This window comes from Saimiri boliviensis, chromosome 5, assembly GCF_048565385.1.
Source record: "Saimiri boliviensis isolate mSaiBol1 chromosome 5, mSaiBol1.pri, whole genome shotgun sequence".
Lineage (NCBI taxonomy): Eukaryota > Metazoa > Chordata > Mammalia > Primates > Cebidae > Saimiri > Saimiri boliviensis.
Window position 1 is genome coordinate 116,089,457 of NC_133453.1, and position 22,690 is coordinate 116,112,146.

General features: G+C 35.8%; 1 protein-coding gene across 4 annotated transcripts in view; it reads right to left on the reverse strand.

The window, feature by feature from the left end:
• Window positions 1-3,675: 3,675 nt before the first annotated feature.
• PTPN4 (protein tyrosine phosphatase non-receptor type 4) overlaps window positions 3,676-22,690 on the reverse strand; it is a 227,740-nt gene continuing 208,725 nt past the window's right edge. For 3 of the 4 annotated variants that reach the window (XM_074399851.1, XM_074399852.1, XM_074399850.1), the window contains exon 27: window positions 3,676-4,620. In XM_074399851.1, coding sequence (XP_074255952.1) covers window positions 4,486-4,620 — 135 coding nt within the window. In that variant the 3' untranslated portion in view covers window positions 3,676-4,485. Of the gene's footprint in view, window positions 4,621-6,841; window positions 15,104-22,690 lie in introns of those variants that run through there. The other variant, XM_074399853.1, reaches the window with a different exon arrangement.

The window sequence follows — 22,690 nt, forward strand, 5'->3', positions numbered from 1 at the left end:
TTTTTTTTTTTGCGATGGAATCTTGCTCTGTCACCCAGGCTGGAGTGCAGTGGCATGATCTCAGCTCACTGCAACCTCTGCCTCCCGGGTTCAAGTGATTCTCCTGCCTCAGCCTCTTGAGTAGCTGGGATCACAGGCATGTACCACCATGCCCGGCAAATTTTTGTATTTTTAGTAGAGACAGGTTTCACCATATTGGCCAGGCTGGTCTCGAACTCCTGGCCTCAGGTGATCTGCCTGCCTCAGCCTCCACTAGTGCGGAATTACAGGTTGAGCCAATGCACCTGGCTTCTTTCTGTACTTCAATGAATGAACACAACTATCTTTATGATGTACTGATTTCATTTTCTTTTGGGGAGACACCCAGAAGAGAGATCCTCTCTTATCTTTTATTGTATCTGGATCATATGGTAGCCCCAGGTTTATTTTTTTCAAAGTCATTAGGCTGTTTTCCCATAATGGATGTACCCATTTATACTCCCACCAACAGTGTACAAGGGTTGCCTTTTCTCCACACCTTCACTGACAGTTTTTTTTTTTTTTTTTTTGATAATGATTATCTTAAAAGTGTGAGGTAGTATCTCATTGCGGTTTTAATTTGCATTTCCCTGATTAGTGATATTGAGCACCATTTCACATACCTCTTGGCCATTTTTATGCCTTCCTTGGAAAAATGCCTATTTGGGTCCTTTGCCCATTTATTTTTGATATTTGGTTGTGAGTTCTTTATATATTTTGGATATTAATCTCTTATCAGATATATGTTTCTCAAGGCTAGGCTCATGCCTGTAATCCTCTGGGAGGCTGAGGCAGGCAGATCACCCGATGTCAGGAGTTCGAGACCAGCGTGACCAACATGGTGAAATTCCATCTCTACTAAAAATACAAAAATAGCCAGGAGTGGTGGTACGTGCCTGTAGTCCCAGCTACTCGGGAGGCTGAGGCAAGAGGATTACTTGAACCCAGGAGGCAGACGTTGCTGTGAGCTGAGATTGCGCCACTGCACTCTAGCTTGGTCGACAGAGGGAGGCTCTGTCCCAAAAAAAGAAAAAGATACATGGTTTGCAAATATATCCCAACTGTGGGTTGCATTTTGTTGTTTGTTTCGCTATGCAGAAGCTTGTTAGTTTGAGGTGATCCCAGCTGTTTTTGCTTTTGTTGCCAGATCTTTTGGTGCTCTCTTCTGCTCCATTGTTCTATGTGTCTGTTTTCACATCAGTACCATTTTTTTTTTTTTTTTTTTTTGAGACAGAGTTTTGCTCTTGCTACCCAAGCTGGAGTGCAATGACGCGATCTCAGCTCACCACAACCTCCACCTCCTGGGTTCAGGCAATTCTTCTGCCTCAGCCTCCTGAGTAGCTGGGATTACAGGTACATGCCACCATGCCCAGCTAATTTTTTGTATTTTTAGTAGAGACGGGGTTTCACCATGTTGACCAGGATGGTCTCGATCTCTTGACCTCATGATCCACCCACCTCGGCCTCCCAAAGTGCTGGGATTACAGGCTTGAGCCACCGCGCCCGGCCTAGTACCATAATATTTTTATTATGATAGCCTTGTAATATAAGTTGAAATCAGGAAGTGATGCCTCAACATTGTGTTGGCTACTTAGGGTCTCTCTTCATTCCATACACAGTTTAGAATTGTTTTTTTTTATTTTTATTTCAATGAAAGATGCGTTTTGAACTTTCATAGAAATTGTGTCGAATCTGTATTTTGGATAGTACACAGGCATTTTAACAATTCTTCCAATCCATGAACATGGGATATATTTCCAATTTATTTATATCTTCTTCAATCAATGCTTTATAGTTTTTATTGTACTCATCTTTCATCTCATTGGTTAAATTTATTCTTATGTATTTTATTCTTTTTGAGGCTGTCAGTGGGATTGTTTTGATTCCCTTTTCAGAAAATCATCATTGCTGTGAAGAAACAGATTTTTCTATGTTGATTTTGTATCCTGCAACTTTACTGGATTTATTAGTTTTAATAGTTTTTCTGTGGAGTGTTTAGGATTTTTACATGTAAGAACATGTTACTTGCAAATAGGTTAATTTTACTTCTTCGTTTTCTATTTGGGTACCTTTGATTTTTCTTGTGCTATTGTTCTTGCTAGCACTGCTAGTACTCTGTTGAACTGGTGAGAGTGGGCCTCCTTGTCCTATACCAGACTTAATGGGAAAATTTTCAGTTTTCTCTCATTTATTTTGATGTTTCCTGTGGGCTTTTCATGAATGGTCTTTTGTATTAAGGAAGTTTCCTTCTATCCCTATTTTGTTGAGAGTTCTAATCACAAATGGATGCTGGGCTTTTTATCTTTTTTTCTGTTAATGTGCATCAGTGATGGACTTACATATACTAAACCAATTTTGCATCCCAGCGATAAATCCCACTTGGTCATGGTATATAATCTTTTTGATGCATCTTCAAATTCAGTTTGCTAGCATTTTATTAAAGAATTTTCCATCTGTTCATCAGATATATTAGCCTATAGTTTTATTATCATGTCTTTGTCTGAATTTGGTATCATTATGATGCTAGCCTCATAAAATGAGTCTGGAGGTATCCTCTCTACTTATATTTTTTAAAAGAGTGTAAGAAGTATTGATATTAATTGCTCTTCAAATGTTTGGTAGAATTCAGCTGTGAAACCATCTGGTTCTGGGCTTTTTTTGTTAGCAAGTTTTAAATTGTGACTTCAACTTCCTTGTTAGTGGTCTTTTCAGGCTTTCTATATCTTTTAGATTAAATCCTGTTAGGTTGTATGTTTTGGGGACTTTATGTCTTCTAGGTTATCCAGTTTGATGGCATATAATCAATTATTCATAATAGCTTCTTATGATCCTTTTTGTTTCTGAAGAATCCATTGTATATATTCCATTTATTTACAAGACAGGATCTCACTCTGTTGCCCAGGCTGGAGTGTAGTAGTATTGTCATAGCTCAGTGCAGCCTCAATCTCCTGGGCTTAAGTGATCCTCCCACTTCAGCCTCCCAAGTAACTGGGACTATAGGCACAGGCCACCACACCTGGCTAAAAAATATATATATTTTTATAATATATAAAATATATTATAATATATATGTGTATATGTATGTATATATATATATATATATATATATATATATATATATATATATATACTTTTGGTAGAGACTGGGTTTCCCTGTATTACCCTGGCTTGTCACAAATCTCTGGCCACAAGTGATCCTCCCACCTCAGCCTTCCAAAGTGATGGGATTACAGGCATGGGCCACTGCATTCAGCTGACATAGACTTCCCTAGAACGTTAAATATGGCATCTCACTGCCTCATGGCTTCTACTGTTTTCAGTAGAAATCTGTTGCTGATCCTTATTAAAGATTCCTTCTACCTGATAAGTCTCTTCTCTTGCTGCTTTCAAAATTCTTTTGTCTTTGGGTTTTGACAATTTAATGTATTTCACTTTGTGTTGAAGAGAGTCTATCCTGCTTTGTGTTCAGAGTTTTCTAGATTTGATTTTATTTTTGAGGCAGGGTCCCACTCTGTCACCCAAGCTAAAGTGCAGTGGTGCCATCCTGGGAAGCAAAGTGAGACTCTGCTCTACCAAAAAAAAAAAAAAAAAAAAAAAAAAAAAAAGCCAAGTATGCCAGGTTCGGTGGCTCACACCGGTAATCCTAGCACTTTGGGAGGCCGAGGCAGGCAGATCACCTGAGGTCGGGAGCTTGAGAGTTTGAGACAAGACTCACCAACATGGAGAAACCCCGTATCTACTAAAAATACAAAATTAGCCAGGCGTGGTGGCACATGCCTGTAATCCCAGTTACTCAGGAGGCCGAGGCAGGAGAATCACGTGAACCCGGGAGGCAGCGGTTGCAGTGACCTGAGATTGCACCACTGCATTCTAACCTGAGCAACAAGAGCAAAACTCCATCTGAAAAAAAAAAAATTAGCCAGGTGCAGTGGCATGGCTACTCAAGAGCTCAGGAGGTTCATGTGGGAAGACTGCAATAAGCTGCTATTTCCCCACTGCACTCTAGTCTGGGTGACAATAGACACCGTGTTTAAAAAAAAAAAAAAAAATTGAAGAAAAAAATGAACTGTATAAAAGGGTACTGTTTATTAATTTTAACTGCAAAAATTTTAAAACTGTCTACGTTTTTTTCAACAGAGAAATTGCTAAATTGTACAAGATCACATATCTGATGGGATCAGAACCTGATTAAATAAAAAACCATTTAAAGGAGGAAAAAAACTACCTGCATTTGGTTTTAGCTTAAAAAAACATAAACATATATTCATGATTCTTTTCAATGTAGGGCCAAGGCTTTTTTCAATAGGTTTAAGCCCCCTTGTAATTCTTTAGTCTCTCTTGCCAAAAACAAAACAAAACAAAACAAAACAAAACAAAACAAAACAAAACAAAAAAACCTTAAGTGCATCACTTATATTTTTGTTAAAGTCTCTCATAGTTGTCTTGCTCCTACCTGTTTCCAATCGATTAAAAAAATTGATCTTTGGCTGGGTGTGGTGGCTCACACCTGTAATTCCAGCACTTTGGAAATCCAAGGTGGGTCGGTGGATCACTTTTGCGCAGGAGTTCAAGACCAGCCTGGGCAACGTGGTGAAATCCTGTCTAAAAAAAAAAAAAAAAAAAAATAGCAGTGTGTGGTGGTACACACCTGTGGTCCCAGCTACACTAGGGAGCCTGAGGTGTGAGGATCACTTGAGCCTGGGAGCAGACATTACAGTGAGCTGAGATTACATCACTGCATTCCAACCTGGGTAACAGAGAAAGAACCTGTCTAAAAATAAATAAATAAAACAAAAATCCTTAAAATTTTAATGACTCAGTGTTAAAGGCTTTCACAATAACCCAACCTTTTCACACCGATTCTACTGGCTTGTGTAATATATAATTAAATGACATAATAAAGATATATTTGTATGCATATGAAAGCACATAAGCACAACTGATTTTAGCAAGCTTACAGTTTAACTGGTGGAACTGGCAGAGCACTAGCACAATTGAGAGCTGTCAACAAGGCAAAGGAGATCAAAAGTAGAAAGCAGAGTGTCAGTCTTTCGAGTTGGTTATTGGGATAGTGGTTAAGAAAGCTTCAGTAGGGGCCAGGCATGGTGGCTCAAGCCTGTAATCCCAGCACTTTGGGAGGCCGAGGCGGGTGGATCACGAGGTCGAGAGCATCCTGGTCAACATGGTGAAACCCCGTCTCTACTAAAAATACAAAAAACCAGCTGGGTGTGGTGGCGCATGCCTGTAATCCCAGCTACTCAGGAGGCTGAGGCAGGAGAATTGCCTGAGCCCAGGAGGCGGAGGTTGCGGTGAGCCGAGATCACGCCATTGCACTCCAGCATGGGTAACAAGAGCGAAACTCTGTCTCAAAAAAAAAAAAAGAAAAAAAGAAAAGAAAGCTTCAGTCACAAATGGAATGTGATTAGGAACTAGACTAAAGCCTTTGCAGGTATACACCAAACTCAAAAGTCATCAAGAAGATTGGTATGTTTGTTTATACAAGCATTAAAAATGTCCTCATATTCCTCCCATCAGCAAAGCAAATACAGTCAAAGCACAGTGGGTTTCTGCAACATATATGACTGACAAATGACTTGTTTACTTAATTTCCAACATCTCATGTGATTAAAATCTCAAACAACTAATATACAAATCAGGAAAGAATATCAATATCGAATATAGTGTAAAAAAATATAAGGGATCAATAAAGCTACCTAACTTTACAAAAGAAATATTTCTTCTCTGAGATAAGCAGGTAAATTAAGTTTCATGAAGTTCTAATAAGAATGGGGTGAAACAGACATCCTCATATGCTTTGGTAGAAGAGTATAAACTGGTATAATGGTGCCTGAGAACAAACGGACAATATTAATACCTAAAACTGCAAGTACCCTATGACCTAGAAACCCTACTGGTCTAAATTTACCCTATGCATACACTCGCAACAGTTAACAAAAGTATCTGTATGATGTTCATTGCAGCTTTGTTTGCACAGCAAAAACTGGAAACCATCTAAATGTCCATTAAGAAATTAAATTACAGTATAACCGTAAGAGTACTAGGCAGTGGTGAAAAAGAATGAGATATATCTGAATATGCTGATATACATAAGATCTATATATATACCGAGATGAAAAAGTAAGCTGAAGAACATACTGTACAATTCTGTTGGTTTTAACAAAATATGTATGTACATACAAATGTACATTACAAATGTGAAATATACATTTTTACCCCAGAAGAAAATACAAAAAACTGAATAGAGGTTGTCATTAGCTTGACGGGCTTTTCTTAGGGTGGGGCATTGGGGAAAAGGATGTCACAACTCATTTTGATCCTCATTATACTCTTTGAATTTTTATCATCTACATAAGAACAGAGGCATGGCATAAGCATAAATCTTTCACCTTTCTGCTTATTACCTTTCCTCTAGGTAATTCTTTTCATTCAGAGGAAAAATGGCGTATCTAACTGCACTTAGGCAAGCTGACTTCAAGCATAGAAGGAGAGGTCCTTTATTTTGTTTGACAAGGTCTTACCTTAGGATTACCAGAATAGAGGATTGGTATTGGGAGAGGAGCCAAGCAGTGTCCACAATGAAAGGAGAGCTTCTCTTCAGATACTGTTTAATCTTCTAAATCCCTTTTGGTTTCTCACCTAGTCCCTTCCCTCAAATACAGCCACTATGTGAGTCAACAAATCTAGAAATAAATTTTATACTTGTCATTCTCTCCATTCCTGATAACCAATTAATAAATATTATAACCATTGTTAGAAAAGCCCATGAAAAACTCCCATAAAATAATCTTCAAAACTCCTATACTTTAGATTACTAAAGCACATCTTTATTTTACAATTGAACATTAAAGAGTCATAGCTAGAGTTTTTTTTTTTTTAATGTTTGTACCTGAACAACTGTTTCTCAAAATGAAATTTGGCCAACAAGATATGTATAACAGCATTTCACATAATATAAATGGCTCTTAAGACTAAAACAGTTTTAATGCAAACCATCATTTTTATCTTGTTTGCTGTATTTGTGATTTTTTTGTATATGAATGGCAGAAATTCTAATTTTTCACTAAAATTAAGACAAATACACAAGGCCTTTCAAGCACACAGTAAGCTGCAGTGACAAATGCAGAGTGATTTCAAATTATGAAGTGTTGACCACATTCAAGCTGAAGCACATTTTAAACAAACCCTTAGCTTCTTTGCCTAATTATGAGATTATATTTTGTGAAATAGGGGAAAAGGTAATCTAAAAAACTAAGTGACCAATTCGATTTTGCCACTAGTTTAACAGAATCGAACATGAAATGTAGAACTGCATTTTAATTATGACATAAGCTAGGCTTTTAACGATATGACTTTCCCCCTTCATATTTACAAATAGCACCTATTACAAGAAAAAAAATCCCAAATTAAAACACCCTCTACATAGAAACAATTATTTTAAAGACTACTTAAAAATATCATTGATGCAGAGATAGTAAATTATCGGTTCTAAAATTAAGCCTACACTGTAGAGAGTAAGGAGTAGCTTTTCTTATTTGAAAAGATTACAACATAGATTACAACTGTAATGTCCTGATGCTGGAGAACACTGGGTTGAACAATTTTAATTTTTTAAAGCAGATATAGTCTACTGGCAGAAAATCAAAACAGTTTAATGTAAACTGTTTCAAGTCTCTTATATCATGCTCCTCAACATGAATATAAAGTGTCGGGACTTTTATTCCCTTAAGCTTACTTGTGCAGTATCTACTTAACCCTAGGTACTACGCTGAAAACAAATGGATTTCCAAGTATTCATGTGATCCACAAAAAAATCCAAATCAGAAATGATTATAATAAACCAAGCTTAGATAAAGCTAGCTGTGGGAACTCAAGAGTTCAGTAGCACAGTCAACTGGGTATCCTTTATTGTGCTACATAAATTACAGAAAACTTGCAAAGCCAAGATCACACAAGTTGCCTCTTAAACATCAAATAAACTATGAAGAGATCATCATATTTAAAATTGGGTCCAATCTAATGACCTCCAATACTAATTAAAATTTTCCTATATTTACAAAAATTCTAGGATTTAAAAATGTATAAATTAAGTTGGTAGTCAGCATGAAATAAAGTGCTACTATTTAAAAGTCAAAAAATCAAATTTAGCATTGAAATTTGACCTACTCTACAGATTATACAAATAATCTTGTCAACTCATTGAAGGAGTGGAAAAGACAGGTGCCAGAGAATCTCAGACTTGGATTAAAATTTTCTTGCCCAGGAAGGCAATGGAACACTACAGTTCAGGAGTATAAACTAAAACGCTTCTTTGAATATATGGTAAAATGAGTTCAACTGTGCCTACGGTGAGAAAGAACACAACTGCCGATTTGTGGAGAAAGCATGAACCAGCACCTATCAGGGTCTAAGGGTGTGAGCAGGGCTAGCTCCTCATTGATGGATTCTTGGTAATACTTTTACTTAGCAATGTGGCATTTAATTTAAGCTTATCACAAGTAATATTTGCTAAATTTTGGAAACTCCCAGGGTTGAGAGTCTGACACCAATCCTTTAACAGCTGTAGCGAAGTTCATGAAAGAAGAGATCACTCTGTAGTTGAGTACTGACTTCACAAAGCCAAATTAGTGATTTTTAAAAAGTTGGAGGTGGAAACAGAAATAAAAATAATGAAGTCCCCATTTAGTCAAGTTTAATGAGTGATACATAATAAATACTACCTTTTAAAGAAGGTGTTGCACATATTAATCACACCCACAAAAGAGGTTTAAAATGTAGGGTTTTTTTGTTCAGCTGAATTAATATAAACTCTTAAGCATATAAGACATCACTGCTACAAGTCAGATGGGCTAAGTGGTCTTAACTGTCCAAGACATTGGGAATAAAAAGGCAAAATGTATTGCCCCCATGTATTGGGGCAGGGGGCTCCGCACATATTCACTGTAACGAATCTTAGGCACAGTTTTCTGTCTTCACAAAAGTCACACCCTCACAACAATGTCCTCGTTTGACAAAGCCTTGAAACTTTCTCCATGGTAAACACATACAGCAACACATTTACCTTCACACACAAACACCCTTCCACACTCCAAAAGTCTAGAATTATTTTACATTTAAAAACAGTATGTGCAAATTTTCTGAAAAGTTTCTATTCTAGAGGCAAAGAAAATAGAAAAAAAAGTACATTATATTTGAAATATGCTTCAATAATTGCTCTTGTTTATAATGAAAATCAGTTTTCTTCTAAAATTGCATTTTGTATAAGGAAGTGTAATACTCTTCCCTTTCTTTTCAATCCCTTGTAGACTTTTCTTAAACAAATAGAGTATCCTTATAATCAAGTCATAATTCTAATAACATTTCAAAGATACATTCATTTTCTTTACAGCATGAAAGACATAACAAAGATCATTTTATCACCTTTAAACAATGAAATTAAAGAAGTTAACAGTTTCAACCTTCTGTCCATAGAAAAATATTTTTCTACATCCTTTACACAACAAAGGTAGGAAACTCTACAGTGTTTAACTGAAACTTTTATGAGCTTAACAAGGCTTTCAAACATTTTCATTCTTGCACTGAAAATTTTAAAAGGTTTGAGGAAGTTAAATATTTGAACTTTCCCCTAAAATGGTAGTCTTTAGCAATATTGCTAATACTTTTTGTTTTGTAAAAAATTTTTAAACTGGTTTACTTATGTATGCACTGAACCAATACTGATGGATTGCACCCTAGCAGATATTAATTCTGGTTGCCCATTTAGCTTGGATTAGTCAAATAAAAATTATAATGATTATAACACTTCAGAAATCAACAGTATACTACAGTAGAAAGACATACAAATAGCAGCAAATTTATATGCAAACAAATATTTGGTGTCTATTCACAACAAATTCATCAGGACCGTAAAAATAAAATGTCTACTTTCTGGCAGAAACAGAGATTGCTGTTTGTTTCTGATAACCTTGTAAGACACACTGTAGTAATTGCTATTGAGAATAAATTAAGTCCATATATAGTAAAATATTGTGTTGATAATGGTTGCAGACATGGTAAGGTACGTTGAACCAAAAACACACAAATGAGGGATTAATTTATTGGGTTCTTGATAAATTGCTGAAATTAGCTATTACCAGTTAGCCCTCAAAAATGTTTTAGGATTATGTAAATTCCCTTGTATCCACATAATTTTCTAAGAATTTTATGAAATGGTTGTTACAACTTGTATTGTGATCACACTGAGACACCAGTAAATCTCTGCTAACAGTCAGTATAAGTCTGATATTTGATAAAATTAATCCAGTAGGTTTTAATAACATAGTTATTTCACTTGGAGGAAGCACCACAAAAAGAATGGTTCCAGCAACTGTGGTCAGTTAGGTGAAGCAAATGGGGCAGTAAGCAATGTTAATATAAAGTATTAACTGTGGCAGCTTACATAATGCACCAACTTTCATAAAAGCAGGCTGTTACATCATTTGTCTATGTCCTATTATTGAGATGTTTATTCCAACAAAAATTTATTATAATGTATTTACTATAAGTGACTGAAATGCAATATCCTCTGAACTATAAAATAACTACCACAAAATAAAAAAGCCTGTAAACATATCCCACATTATTGTGGTATAAACAATTTTTATGAATTCAAAATTACTTTGGCAACCTTACCATCAGAGTATTTTAAATATCCAAAATACAGATATTAAATAGCATTGTTATAAACTAATGCTTCCTTCTCTCTTCCTGATAAATTATAAAACAAGTAATGCTTTATTTACTTCTCTTACATATACACATTAAGAACATAAATTATTTCATTATAAATGGACATATATTCTAAATCTTAGTTCTATGTTTCGAGTGCTTTTAAAAATTAGTCTTCTAATTGCAGTCTAGAATGTTTGCATACTGCATATGTATCAGCCTAAATATTTTACAAAAGCTTATGTTCTGTCAGGGAGGCATGACTAGTAAACTGAGTGGGGGTCTTAGTTAAGATCACTTTTGAAGTCTGCTTATCTTCTAACTTAAGTGACATCTTCTAAGATCATCATAGTTATTAAGTGAAAACACTGCCCGAGTATGCTTCTCTACTGGAAATAAACAAAAATTCCCAAGAATTTATGATATTCACATAGGTTATAATTTATTGAAATTCCAGTATAATATAGGAATATTAGATTGATAATTAGAAAGCAGATCGTAGAAGACCAGACTGCTAAATCAATAACCATTGCTGGACCTCTGTTTCTTAATGCCAATAAAAATAGGGTAAGTGAAGACTGGATAACATTTTTCAAGTTCCTTTCAGCTCTCAAACTGCAGTATTTCTAGTGGAGACAGAAGACAGGACACTTTTGCTTAAATACTCAATTAAACCTGATCAGATCCTGCCAGCGGATGACAAACAACCCAGTAGTTAAAAAAATCTTTTTCCGGGCTGGGCGCGGTGGCTCAAGCCTGTAATCCCAACACTTTGGGAGGCCGAGGCTGGTGGATCATGAGGTCAAGAGATCAAGACCATCCTGGTCAACATGGTGAAACCCCATCTCTACTGAAAAATACAAAAAATTAGCTGGGCATGGTGGTGCGTGCCTGTAATCCCAGCTACTCAGGAGGCTGAGGCAGGAGAATTGCCTGAACCCAGGAGGCAGAGATTGCGGTGAGCCGAGATCATGCCATTGCACTCCAGCCTGGGTAACAAGAGCGAAACTCTGTCTAAAAAAAAAAAAAAAAAAAAACAAACCCAAAAAACAATCCTTTTCTGCTGTGGGCATTAGCCTTTGTGAAATACACATATAAATAAACACACAAAAGTATCTCTATGTGTGTGTACACATATTTAAAACCTTCCAGCTATTGTCTTAATGTCTTAACATACCTTTGCACATCTGAAGTCAGATTTCATATAATAAATGCTCCCTTTACTCTTGATTAAAATCATCAACCATTCCCCTATCACCTCTTTCTCCTAGCAGACTGTAGAAAGAAAATAATTTCTTAGGCTGTTTATTCTGCCTCAATTTTGAATGGATGTATTGGTTTGACAAACACTATCAATCTTCCGGTGAACGTAAAGTCTATTCCAAATACTTCTCATCATATTTACATAGTACTGACACAAATCAGATGCTCAATAAAACTTCTGAAATGAACATGAAAAAACAATCCTAACTCAGAAAGGGAAGGTTTTCACAAACACTTCTTAGCATTTACAAAAGCCCCTTGATTATCCAATATTGATTTCCACTTGCCAGAATAAAAGTCAGCATTGGTTACTTAAGGGTGTTGAGGTGGGAGGTGGCTAGAAGAGTGGGAGGGTAGCTTAGATACAAGAAATTTTGGCATTTTATCACATAATGTTACATTGATATGGACGGAGGCTAGAACTACGTGGTGTATGAAATCTAGTATTATTTCTCTACACCTATTTAGATTGGTAACAAGTTAAAAAATTCCTAGGTGTAATGGATGAAGTCTTACCTATTAGCATATTCATTTTAAGAAGTTGTAAAGGATAATTTAAATAAGATCCTAATAAATATGGTTTTAAAAAAGGATCTTTTCTGTACATAAAAATGACAGTGGGTAGTTCCCAGATGAAAAATTCATATAGGAGAAATTGAAATGTAATTCTAAACTTCTAATAGATTGGCATTTAAAGACAGGCATTCATGATTTAAAAAGGCAGCAGTGCTCATTGCCAAGAAATGATTAAACTCACAAGTATAAATAAAGCCCTAAGTTAAAGAACATGCCAACCATGACGTTTGTCTCTTTATATCTACACAAATGTATCTTTTGGTCTATGGTTGGCATATTCTGTCCATACAGATAGAACAGACGGATTTTATTTTTAAATTCAGGTGAAAAACTGCCAAAACAGTTATTTAATATGTAGACCCCAGCATAATTTTACTTTCTCACTTATCAATTTATCATGTCATACAGCAGCCTAAATTATATTTATCTGTTTTTAGAACAGAATGATCAAATAAGATTATAAGTTACTTTACTATCTTACACTGTTTTGACTGTGAAGTCAGGAAATAGATAAGAGAATTTCTCTTTGACATAAAGGTTATGTTTACTTCTCTCTTTAAATAAACTTAAATATTTTACTATGATAATTTATTTGGTATCTTGGCTATTAATGTTTAGGAGCTTAATTTCCTGAAATTTATTATTATGAGTTTTGAATATTTGAAATGACATCATTTAGATTACGTTGCAGATTTAAAATGTATACTTTTCCCCTCCTACTAGATGACTTTCCAAAATATCTACCATCTGACTCTAATCATTATGAAGACCTTACAGAAATATTTAGAAACTGCTTTCAGTTTTAACTCAATCTTTTAAAATTGCAATCCACTTAAAATAATTGTGTAAAATAACATTTGAATAGCTGAACAAATTTTTCACTTTTATCAAAGTGGGCAATTTTAAAGTTCTATCTCTCTGTAGGCTTAAATAAACCTGAAGAGGAAAATATGGGAATTCCCACATACCTAATGGGAATCAGATCCTCTATTAGGCTGGACAATCAAAAGTCTCCTTATTAACATGCTTGTAACTTAATAAGTATACATAAAATGGAATAATTGTACAAAAAAAGACAATAAAACTCTCATTTTAGTTATTGAGTGATTACACCTAGAAATAAGTCAATAATACTTCATTCTTTGTTTGAAGACTCCCAATCAATAGATCAATGTGAACAAAGTTTGATATTAACTGAAATGAGTGCTAAAGAATAATATTTCAGTTATGGATATGAATACATCACAATTATCTGCTTAGAGTATCAATATGTTTAACATTAATGTGCATGTTAGATGTCTTCCTAAAGTTAGGGATGAAATAAATATGAAATTTGAAGCATAAAGTATCTTTTAAAGTTGAGCTGTTAAACTGTAACCCCTCAGTCCCTCAAGTAAAGGAATGTGCAGATTTTAAATAATTCCATAGCAGCAGAGTGTGCACTCAGTATAACACAAATTATCTTTGCTTCTTACAGCAAATCACAAGTACTGAGTAAGAAACAGAACTTCCTTACCCTTCTTTGACTGTATAACACTCAATATAAGCTGTTTTTTAAAATGTGAACTTACTCGAAATGCATAAAAATATAAGAATGTACAATATACATATATACCTCCTAGTGGGGTCAAATGAGTGCCTTTTCGTTAGACATACAAGGATGTCTCAAGGCACTTAAGGGGTTAAGACACAACGCATGCATTCCTTTACATCAAGTATCTGAAATCACATGATTTGGAATAAGCCAACCTTATGATAAATATAAGTTATATTATTAAATCCAAGAGAATCTGTAGATTCATATTTTTGTTTTCTATAAGATGCTGGTAAATGGACAATGTGCAGCATTTCCTGGGAACAGCAAATTCCACCTTTCTTCTTCTGAGCAGCAGGCAGGTCTCTACATGGGGTGTGCAGGGAAAAATGTGCTGCATCCATAGGCAGTGTATTGGCTAATATTAAGAATGATATTGCTAAAATTTTAAAAATAAAATCTGGTAATCAGTATAGTAAGTACGCAAATCACTGCAAAAGACCAGAGCTGACTCCTGATGTTTACTTCTTTTTGCTTTCATGATACAGGTGTATAACAGAGATGATGAGAATTTTGAGCCTTGTTTGTGGCAATTCTACCAAAAGGGGATTGCATGGCACCACCACAAAATTTCATAAATTACCCTGAACATACTTAGTTATTTACTACTTGTTCGGAGCAAAGCATGAAATAGTCTTCAAATACATGAGTTATAGATTTTGAAAGAGTGACATTTTTTAAAACATAAAGTGCAACAGTGCTGAAGTTTTCCAAGTTTTTTTGAGTTCTTCATTTTTTTTTTTTTTTTTGTAAAATGCCATTTTCTGCGAGCAGTATTATGGCACAGTGAACATAAGAGAAAGCAGTTTTCCAACACATATCCCAGATCTTTTTGCTTTCTTATTTATTTGATGATGATGTTAAGGGTTTAACAAAGCCTTCTTCATAAACTTTCAAAATAGCTTCACATACAAATCTGTATTGACTCTGAAAAATAAAATATAAAAAACAGAATTGATCAGAAAAGTCAGAAAACTGTGCCCCCGCCCCACCAAAAAAAAAAAAAAAAAAAAAAAAAAAAAACCAGACAAACATCACTTGGCTTGCTTATCTGAAAAATGCAAAGTAAAACTGCATAAAGATACCATTTTTCACCAAAAGACTGGTTAAAAAAAATAAAGTTGGGCAATATGTTTTGTCGGCAAAACTTGTATGTTGTTGGTAGGGATGTTAAAATACTGCAGCCCCTATAAAGGGGAATTTGGCAGCATACGACAAAATTAACTTAATTTACCTCTTAACCTAGCAATCTCACTTCTAAGAATCTATTCAAAACAGCAATTGAAAACACATATTCACAAAATGAGACTACTCACTGTCTACTTATTTATAACAGAAAAAGTGGAAACAATTGAATTGCCATCAATAGGGACCAGGTGACTACTGTACATTCTCACAATGGAATACTAGTTAGTGGGGAAGAAAATGGACAAAAGTCTACAAACTACTAGAGAATGAATGATCACAGGATATTTTATTAAGTAAAAAAAGGAAGATAGGTAGAGTATATATATTACATTACCTTGATAAAGGAAAGGGAGGAAAACACAAATATCTATTTCAGTGTATGTTAAAAAAAAATCAATAGAAGAATAAATTATTTAAAAAGTTTCCTATAAAGGGATGGAGAGAAAAGCAAGCAGGAGAGGGACAGAGACTAGACTTCATTAAATATACCTTCCTTCTTTTTAGATTTATACTTTGGAATAATGTAAATATAGCACATAATTACAAAATTTTAAAATCCCTAAGAATTGAAAATATCATGAAACTAATCAATATGTGTAGTATCTAGTTGATGACAACCATATAGAGGAGAGCTGTTTGAAAGAACTTTTTTTTTTTTGAGACAGAGTCTTGCTCTGTTGCCCAGGCTAGAGTGCAATGGCTCAATCTTGGCTCATTGCAACCTCTTCCTCTCAGATTCAAGTGATTCTCCTGCCCCAGCCTCCTGAATAGGTGGTATTACAGTATCCACCATCATGCCCAGCTAAGTTTTGTACTTTTGTAGAGACAGGGTTTCAACATGTTGGCCAGGCTGGTCTTGAACTCCTGTCATCAGGTGATCTACCTGCCTCAGCCTCCCAAAGTGCTGGGATTAAGGTGTGCGCCACCGTGCCCTGCCCTGAAGAGACTTTAAAACAGCAATTTGGCTGGCCAGAGTGGCTCGTGCCTGTAATGCCAGCATTTTTGTAGGCCAAGGTAGGAGCATCACTTGTGGCCAGGAATTCAAGATGAGCATGGGCAACATAGCAAGACCCTGTGTCTCCAAAAAAAAAAGGAAAAGAAAAATTAGCTGGGTGCTGTGGCGTGTGCCTGTAGGCCTAAGATGCTTGGGAAGTGGAGATGGGTGGAACATTTGAGCCAAGGAGGTTGATGCTGCGATGCGTGGTGATCACACTACTGCATACCAGCCTGGCAACAGAGCAAGACTCTGTCTCAAAAATACTGCAAACAAACAAAACCCCCAGTAATCTGACTACATGTCTGTGGGAGAATATATTCAAAGGGCAATAAGACCTGTGGGGGGAAAAAGGTAAAACTCTTTTCATTAGCCATACTGTTTATGGTAGTAGAGTTATTATTCTGAAACAGTTGTGTAATGTGGAGTATTTGTGATATTCTAAATCTTTCATTGCCAATAATATTGTAGAGAACAAGTATTCTTGTTAAAGAAGAAAGCAGATGATGATGTAAAAAAGGCTAAGTAAAAACACTGTGGTACTAAATTTGTATTGAAAGCATCAATATTAACCTATGATAAATGTATTCTCCTGGTTTTAGCAATTTGACATTTTTAGAGACAAAAATTAACCCAAGCAAATAAAAGTCCTTAAAGCCCAGAGGCTGGTGCCTAAAATAGTTTCTCAATAAAAAGAACCAGGCTTCTTGGAGAAACTACTGATTCTAAATCAGGGGCATGAGATGTACAAGGTAGGCCTTTTCTGATAGTAACAAAGCTATCAAAGTTACCAGGGTCTTGACAAAAGGACTCAGAAGCCACTATGAATAGGCTCCCACTGGCCAAAAATAGGACAATTTGGATATTACTAAAAAAAAAAAAAGTACAGTGGGTTGAAACACATTAATTATGTTTAAATCCTTGATTTCAAAACAACAACCAAACAAAAGTTAAGTCATCACCCTTGGTGGAAGCTAGGAAATGATTTATTATATTGAAAACCTGTAGATAAAGGGAAAGAAATCGAATGTTTTTCTTGCCTTTTCTACACAAGCTACACTAGTTGTTAACCAAATAGTAGATATGATGTTTCTCTTTAAAAAAGCAGTCCAGCTAATAAAGACAGAATGATAGAATTAGAATATCATTATTTTGCAGATCCAATAAATTGAGGGTGCTAACTTCACAAAAGGAAAGACATTATGTGCTTTTGAAGAAAGAATATATGACTTAAGCTGCTTTAGCCGTATATGTACCACTTTTAGAAAACACAGAGCCACCACCTTGGGGATGTAAACTGGCAAAATCCACACTGTCAGAAATACAGTGCAAATAATCTGATTTGTTTATCAAATAAATTACAAAAAAAAAAAAAAAGACAAGAAATGAAGGAGGAAACTTTCAATTAAAAGAGATTTAGGCCGGGCGCGGTGGCTCAAGCCTGTAATCCCAGCACTTTGGGAGGCCGAGGCGGGTGGATCACGAGGTCAAGAGATCGAGACCATCTGAGTCAACATGGTGAAACCCCGTCTCTACTAAAATACAAGAAATTAGCTGGGCATGGTGGCGCATGCCTGTAATCCCAGCTACTCAGGAAGCTGAGGCAGGAGAATTGCCTGAACCCAGGAGGCAGAGGTTGCGGTGAGCCGAGATCGCGCCATTGCACTCCAGCCTGGGTAACAAGAGCGAAACTCCGTCTCAAAAAAAAAAAAAAAAAAAGAGAGATTTAAGAGACATATAAACCAATCAAAATGTGCAGACTATATCTGAAGTCTGATTTTAAACAAAAACCAAAAGCCCATGTGTGCTATGATCCAGGAATTCGTCTTCTGATATATACCTGAAAGAAATGAAAGCAGGGTCTCAAAGAGATCTTATATATCCATGATCTTAGCAGCATTATTCACAATAGGCAAAGGGCAAAAGCAACCCTGTCCAGTGACAGACAAATGAATGAAGAAAATGTGGTATGTTTACCCTTAGAAATGAAGGAAATTCTGACTTATATTACAACATGGATGAATCTTGAGGTCATTAATCTAAGTGAAAAAAGCCAGTCAGAAAAAGACAAATACAAGTTTACATACGTGAAGCATCTAGGGTAGTCAAACTCATGAAAACAGTAAGTAGAATGGTGGTTACCAAGGACTGAGGGGAGGAGAAAACGGGGAATTGTTCAATGGGTATAGAGTTTTGATTCACAAGAAATTGAAAATGAGTTGCAAAACAATGTTAAGTATACTTAACACTACTAAACTGTATACTTAAAAATGGTTAAGTTGGTAAATTTTATGTTACGTGTACTTTACCATAATTAAAATCTTTTTAAAAATCCTAGTATATAATAATAAAGATATAAAACCTCAAGAAAATACTAGCAAACCAAATCAAACAACATATACAAAGCATTACACACTATGTCCAAGTGAGATTTATCTCAGGAATGCAAGGTCAATTTAACATCTGAAAATCAATGTAATATACCACCTTAATAGAATAAAAGACCAAAAACCACATGGTATCTCAGACGCAGGAAAAGCACTTAACAAAACTAAACACACTTTCAGGATGCAAACACTCAATGAACAAGTAACAGAGGGATCTTCTTCAACTTGATACAGGGCATTTATGAACAACTCATGGCTAATATGATCATTCATAAAAATCTAAAAACTTTCCCCCTAAGATTAGGAAGAAGACAAGTGTTCTGGTCTCATCACTTCTATTCAACATTGTACTGGAGGATCCAGGATACTTATGCAAGAAAAACAAAGAAAAAGGAAAGAGGCATCTAGATTGGAAAAAGTAACTTATCTCTATTTGCAAATGATACGATCTTGTAAACAGAAAATCCTAAGAAAGTCACTCTCTCACACACAAAACTATTGGTTAATAAATGACTTCAGCAAGGTTGTGAAATACATGATTAATATGCAAAGTCAGCGGCATTTTTATGGCCTAGGAATGAACGGTCCCAAAATGAAATTAAGTAAACAATTCCATTTACAATAGCACCAAAACATACCAAAATACCGAGGAATAAGTTTAAATAAAAGCAATCCCAGCACTTTGAGAGGCCAAGGTGGGTGGATCATGAGGTGAGGAGATTGAGACCATCCTGGCTAAAATGGTGAAACCCATATCTACTAAAAATACAAAAAATTAGCCAGATGTGGCGGCATGTGCCTGTAGTCCCAGCTACTTGGGAGGCTTGCTTGAACCTAGGAGGTGTAGTTTGCAGTGAGCTGAGATTGCACCACTGCATTCCAGCCTGGGTGACAGAGCAAGACTGTGTCTCAAACAAACAAACAAACAAACAAACAAACAAACAATTAAAAAAAAAACCAAGAAACAAAAACAAAAACAAACAAAAAAAGCAAGACTTGCAAGCTGAAAATTACAATTAAAATTAAAGAATATCTAAATAAACGGAAAGACCATCTGTGTTCATGCTTTGCAAGATGTACTTCCTAATTTGTTCTAGAGATTTAACCCAATCCCTATGACCATTCTGGTTGTCATTTTTTAAAAACTTTTTTCAGAAAGAATAAACTTATTCAAAATTAATATGAAAATGCAAGGGACACGGAATAGCTAAATTAATCTGGAAAATGAAAAAGTTAGAGATTTACATTTTCTGATTTAAAATTTTACAACAAAGCTACAGTAATCATGATAGTGAGATACAGATCAATGGAACAGAATTAAAAGTCTAGAAATAAACCCTTATATTTGTGGTCAACTGATTTTTCACAAGACCCCTGAGATAATTCAAGGGGGAAATAACAGTCCTTTTAACAAATGTGCTGGGACAACGGAGTAATCACATGCAAAAGAGTGCAGTTGGAACCCGACCTCAAACCACACACAATAACGTGTGTTAACTCAAAATAGATCAGTCCTAAATGTGAGAGCTAAAATGATAAAACTCATAGAATCATTGTGGCCCTGGGTTAGGTAATAATTTCTCATCTATGATACCAAATGCATAAGTGATAAAGGAAAAACAAATGGGACTTCACTAAATTCAAAACTTCTGTGCATCAACTACTATAATCAAGAAAACAAAAAGAGAAAATGGAAGCAAATATTTGTAAACCACAGATCTGATCAGAAACTTTTATCAAGAAAATATAAAAAAATACTTACAACTCAATAATAAAAATGACAGCCAAATTCAAAAACAGGCAAAAGATTTGAAAAGTTCTCCAAAAATATATATACAAATAAATAGCTAATTATCACATGAAAAGATGCTTAACATCTTTAGTGATATGGTTTGGCTGTGTGTCCTCACCCAAATCTCATGTCAAATAATAATTCCCAGTGTAGGAGGAGGGGCCTGGTGGGAGGTGACTGAATAATTGGGGCCGACCTCCCCTTTGCTGTCCTCGTGACAGTTCTCTACAAGACCCAGTTGTTTGAAAGTATGCAGCACCTCCCGCCTCTCTCTCTCTGTCTCTCTCCTGTCGGCCATGTGAACACTGAAGACGTCCTTTCTTCCCCTGTCTTCCACCATGACTGTAAGTTTCCTGAGGCCTCCCGGCCATGCTTCCTGTACAGCCTGGGGAACTGTGAGTCAATTAAGTCTCTTTGCCTTATAAATTACCCAGTCTTGGATGTTTATTTATAGCAATATAAGAAGAGACTAATACAAGTGGTTATCAAGGAAATGCACAACAAATTCACAATGAGATACTACCTCACAGCCAGCAGGATGGCTAAAATTAAAAAGACAGTAACATGTATTGATGATGATGTGAAGAACAAAATCCTCATACACTGCTAGATGAACTGCAAAATGATACAGACATTTTGGAAATATCTGGCAGTTCCTTAAAAGGTTAAATAGAATGAAAACATAACCTGGCAATTCCACTCCTGGGTATGCGCAAGAGAAATGAAAATGTATTATTCATAACAGCCAAAAAGTGGAAACAAACCAAATGAATGTCCATCAACAGATTAATGCATGAACAAAATGTGGTAAAAATCTATACAATGAAGTATTATTGAACAATAAAAAGGAATAAAGAACTGATACATACTGCAGTACATATGTATCCATACTTCATTCCTTTTTAAATATGCTACTTAAAAGAAGTCAGTTAGAAAAGACCAAACTGTATGATTCCATTCATATAAAACACCCAGAATAGGCAAATCTATGGAGAGAGAAAGTAGATTGGTGGTTGCCTAGGTTGGAGGAGGTTAGGGAGGGTATGAGGGCAAATGAGAGTAACTGTTAATGAGTATGGGGTTTCTTTTTGGGAGGATGAAGATGTTTTAAAAAATTTGATAATATTAAGAAACTGATTACATTTCAGTATGATAATGGTACTGTGGTTTTATTTACAAGGAAAAAATCAATCCTTATCTTTTAGAGATACATACTAAAATATTATGAACAAAATGATAAATGTCTAAGATTTGCTTGAAATACAGGGAAAGTGAACAGCTATACAGATGAAACAATATGGCAAATGGAGCCTAACATGATATTCATTATATCCTATTGTCTATTTTTGTCTGTTTGAAATTTTCTATAATTAAAAACCAGGCTGGACATGGTGGCTCATGTCTGTAATCCCAACACTTTGGGAGGCTGAGGTGACAGGATTGCTTGAACCCAGGAGCTCAAGACCAGCCTAAGCAACACAGTGAGATCCCCTCTCTACAAAAAATAAAAAAATTAGCGAGCTATGGTGGCTTATGCCAGTAGTCCCAGCTGAGGCGGGAGGCTTGCTTAAGCTTGGGAGGCTGAAGCAGCAGTGAGTTATGCTCATACCACTGCATGCCAGCCTGGGCAACAGAGTGAGACTCTGTCTCACAAAACAACAACAAAAAATGACAGGCACTTACTGGATCACATAGGTCAATTTCCTTCAGGTAACCTATTCCACCAACAATGCTATTATTTCACAATCAGTACAAAAGATAACTTTAACACCAAAATTCCATGATTCCTCTTTTGGCTCCTGAAGCATAATTAATACTCATTGTAGAATACACTAAAAAGCACCTTAATTTCTGTAATTTTTGTTCTTTCAATATAAGTACCTATGTAAAAAGAGAAACAGCTGGGCGCAGTGGCTCATACCTGTAATCCCAGCATTTTGGGAGGCCGAGGTGGGTTGATCACCTAAGGTCAGGAGTTCGAGACCAGCCTGACCAGCATGATGAAACCCCATCTCTACAAAAATACAAAATTAGCTGGGTGTGGTGGCACGAGACTATAATCCCAGCTACTTGGAAGGCTGAGGCAGGAGAATTACTTAAACCCAGGAGGCAGAGGTTGCAGTGAGCCAAGATCACACCATTGCATCCCGGCC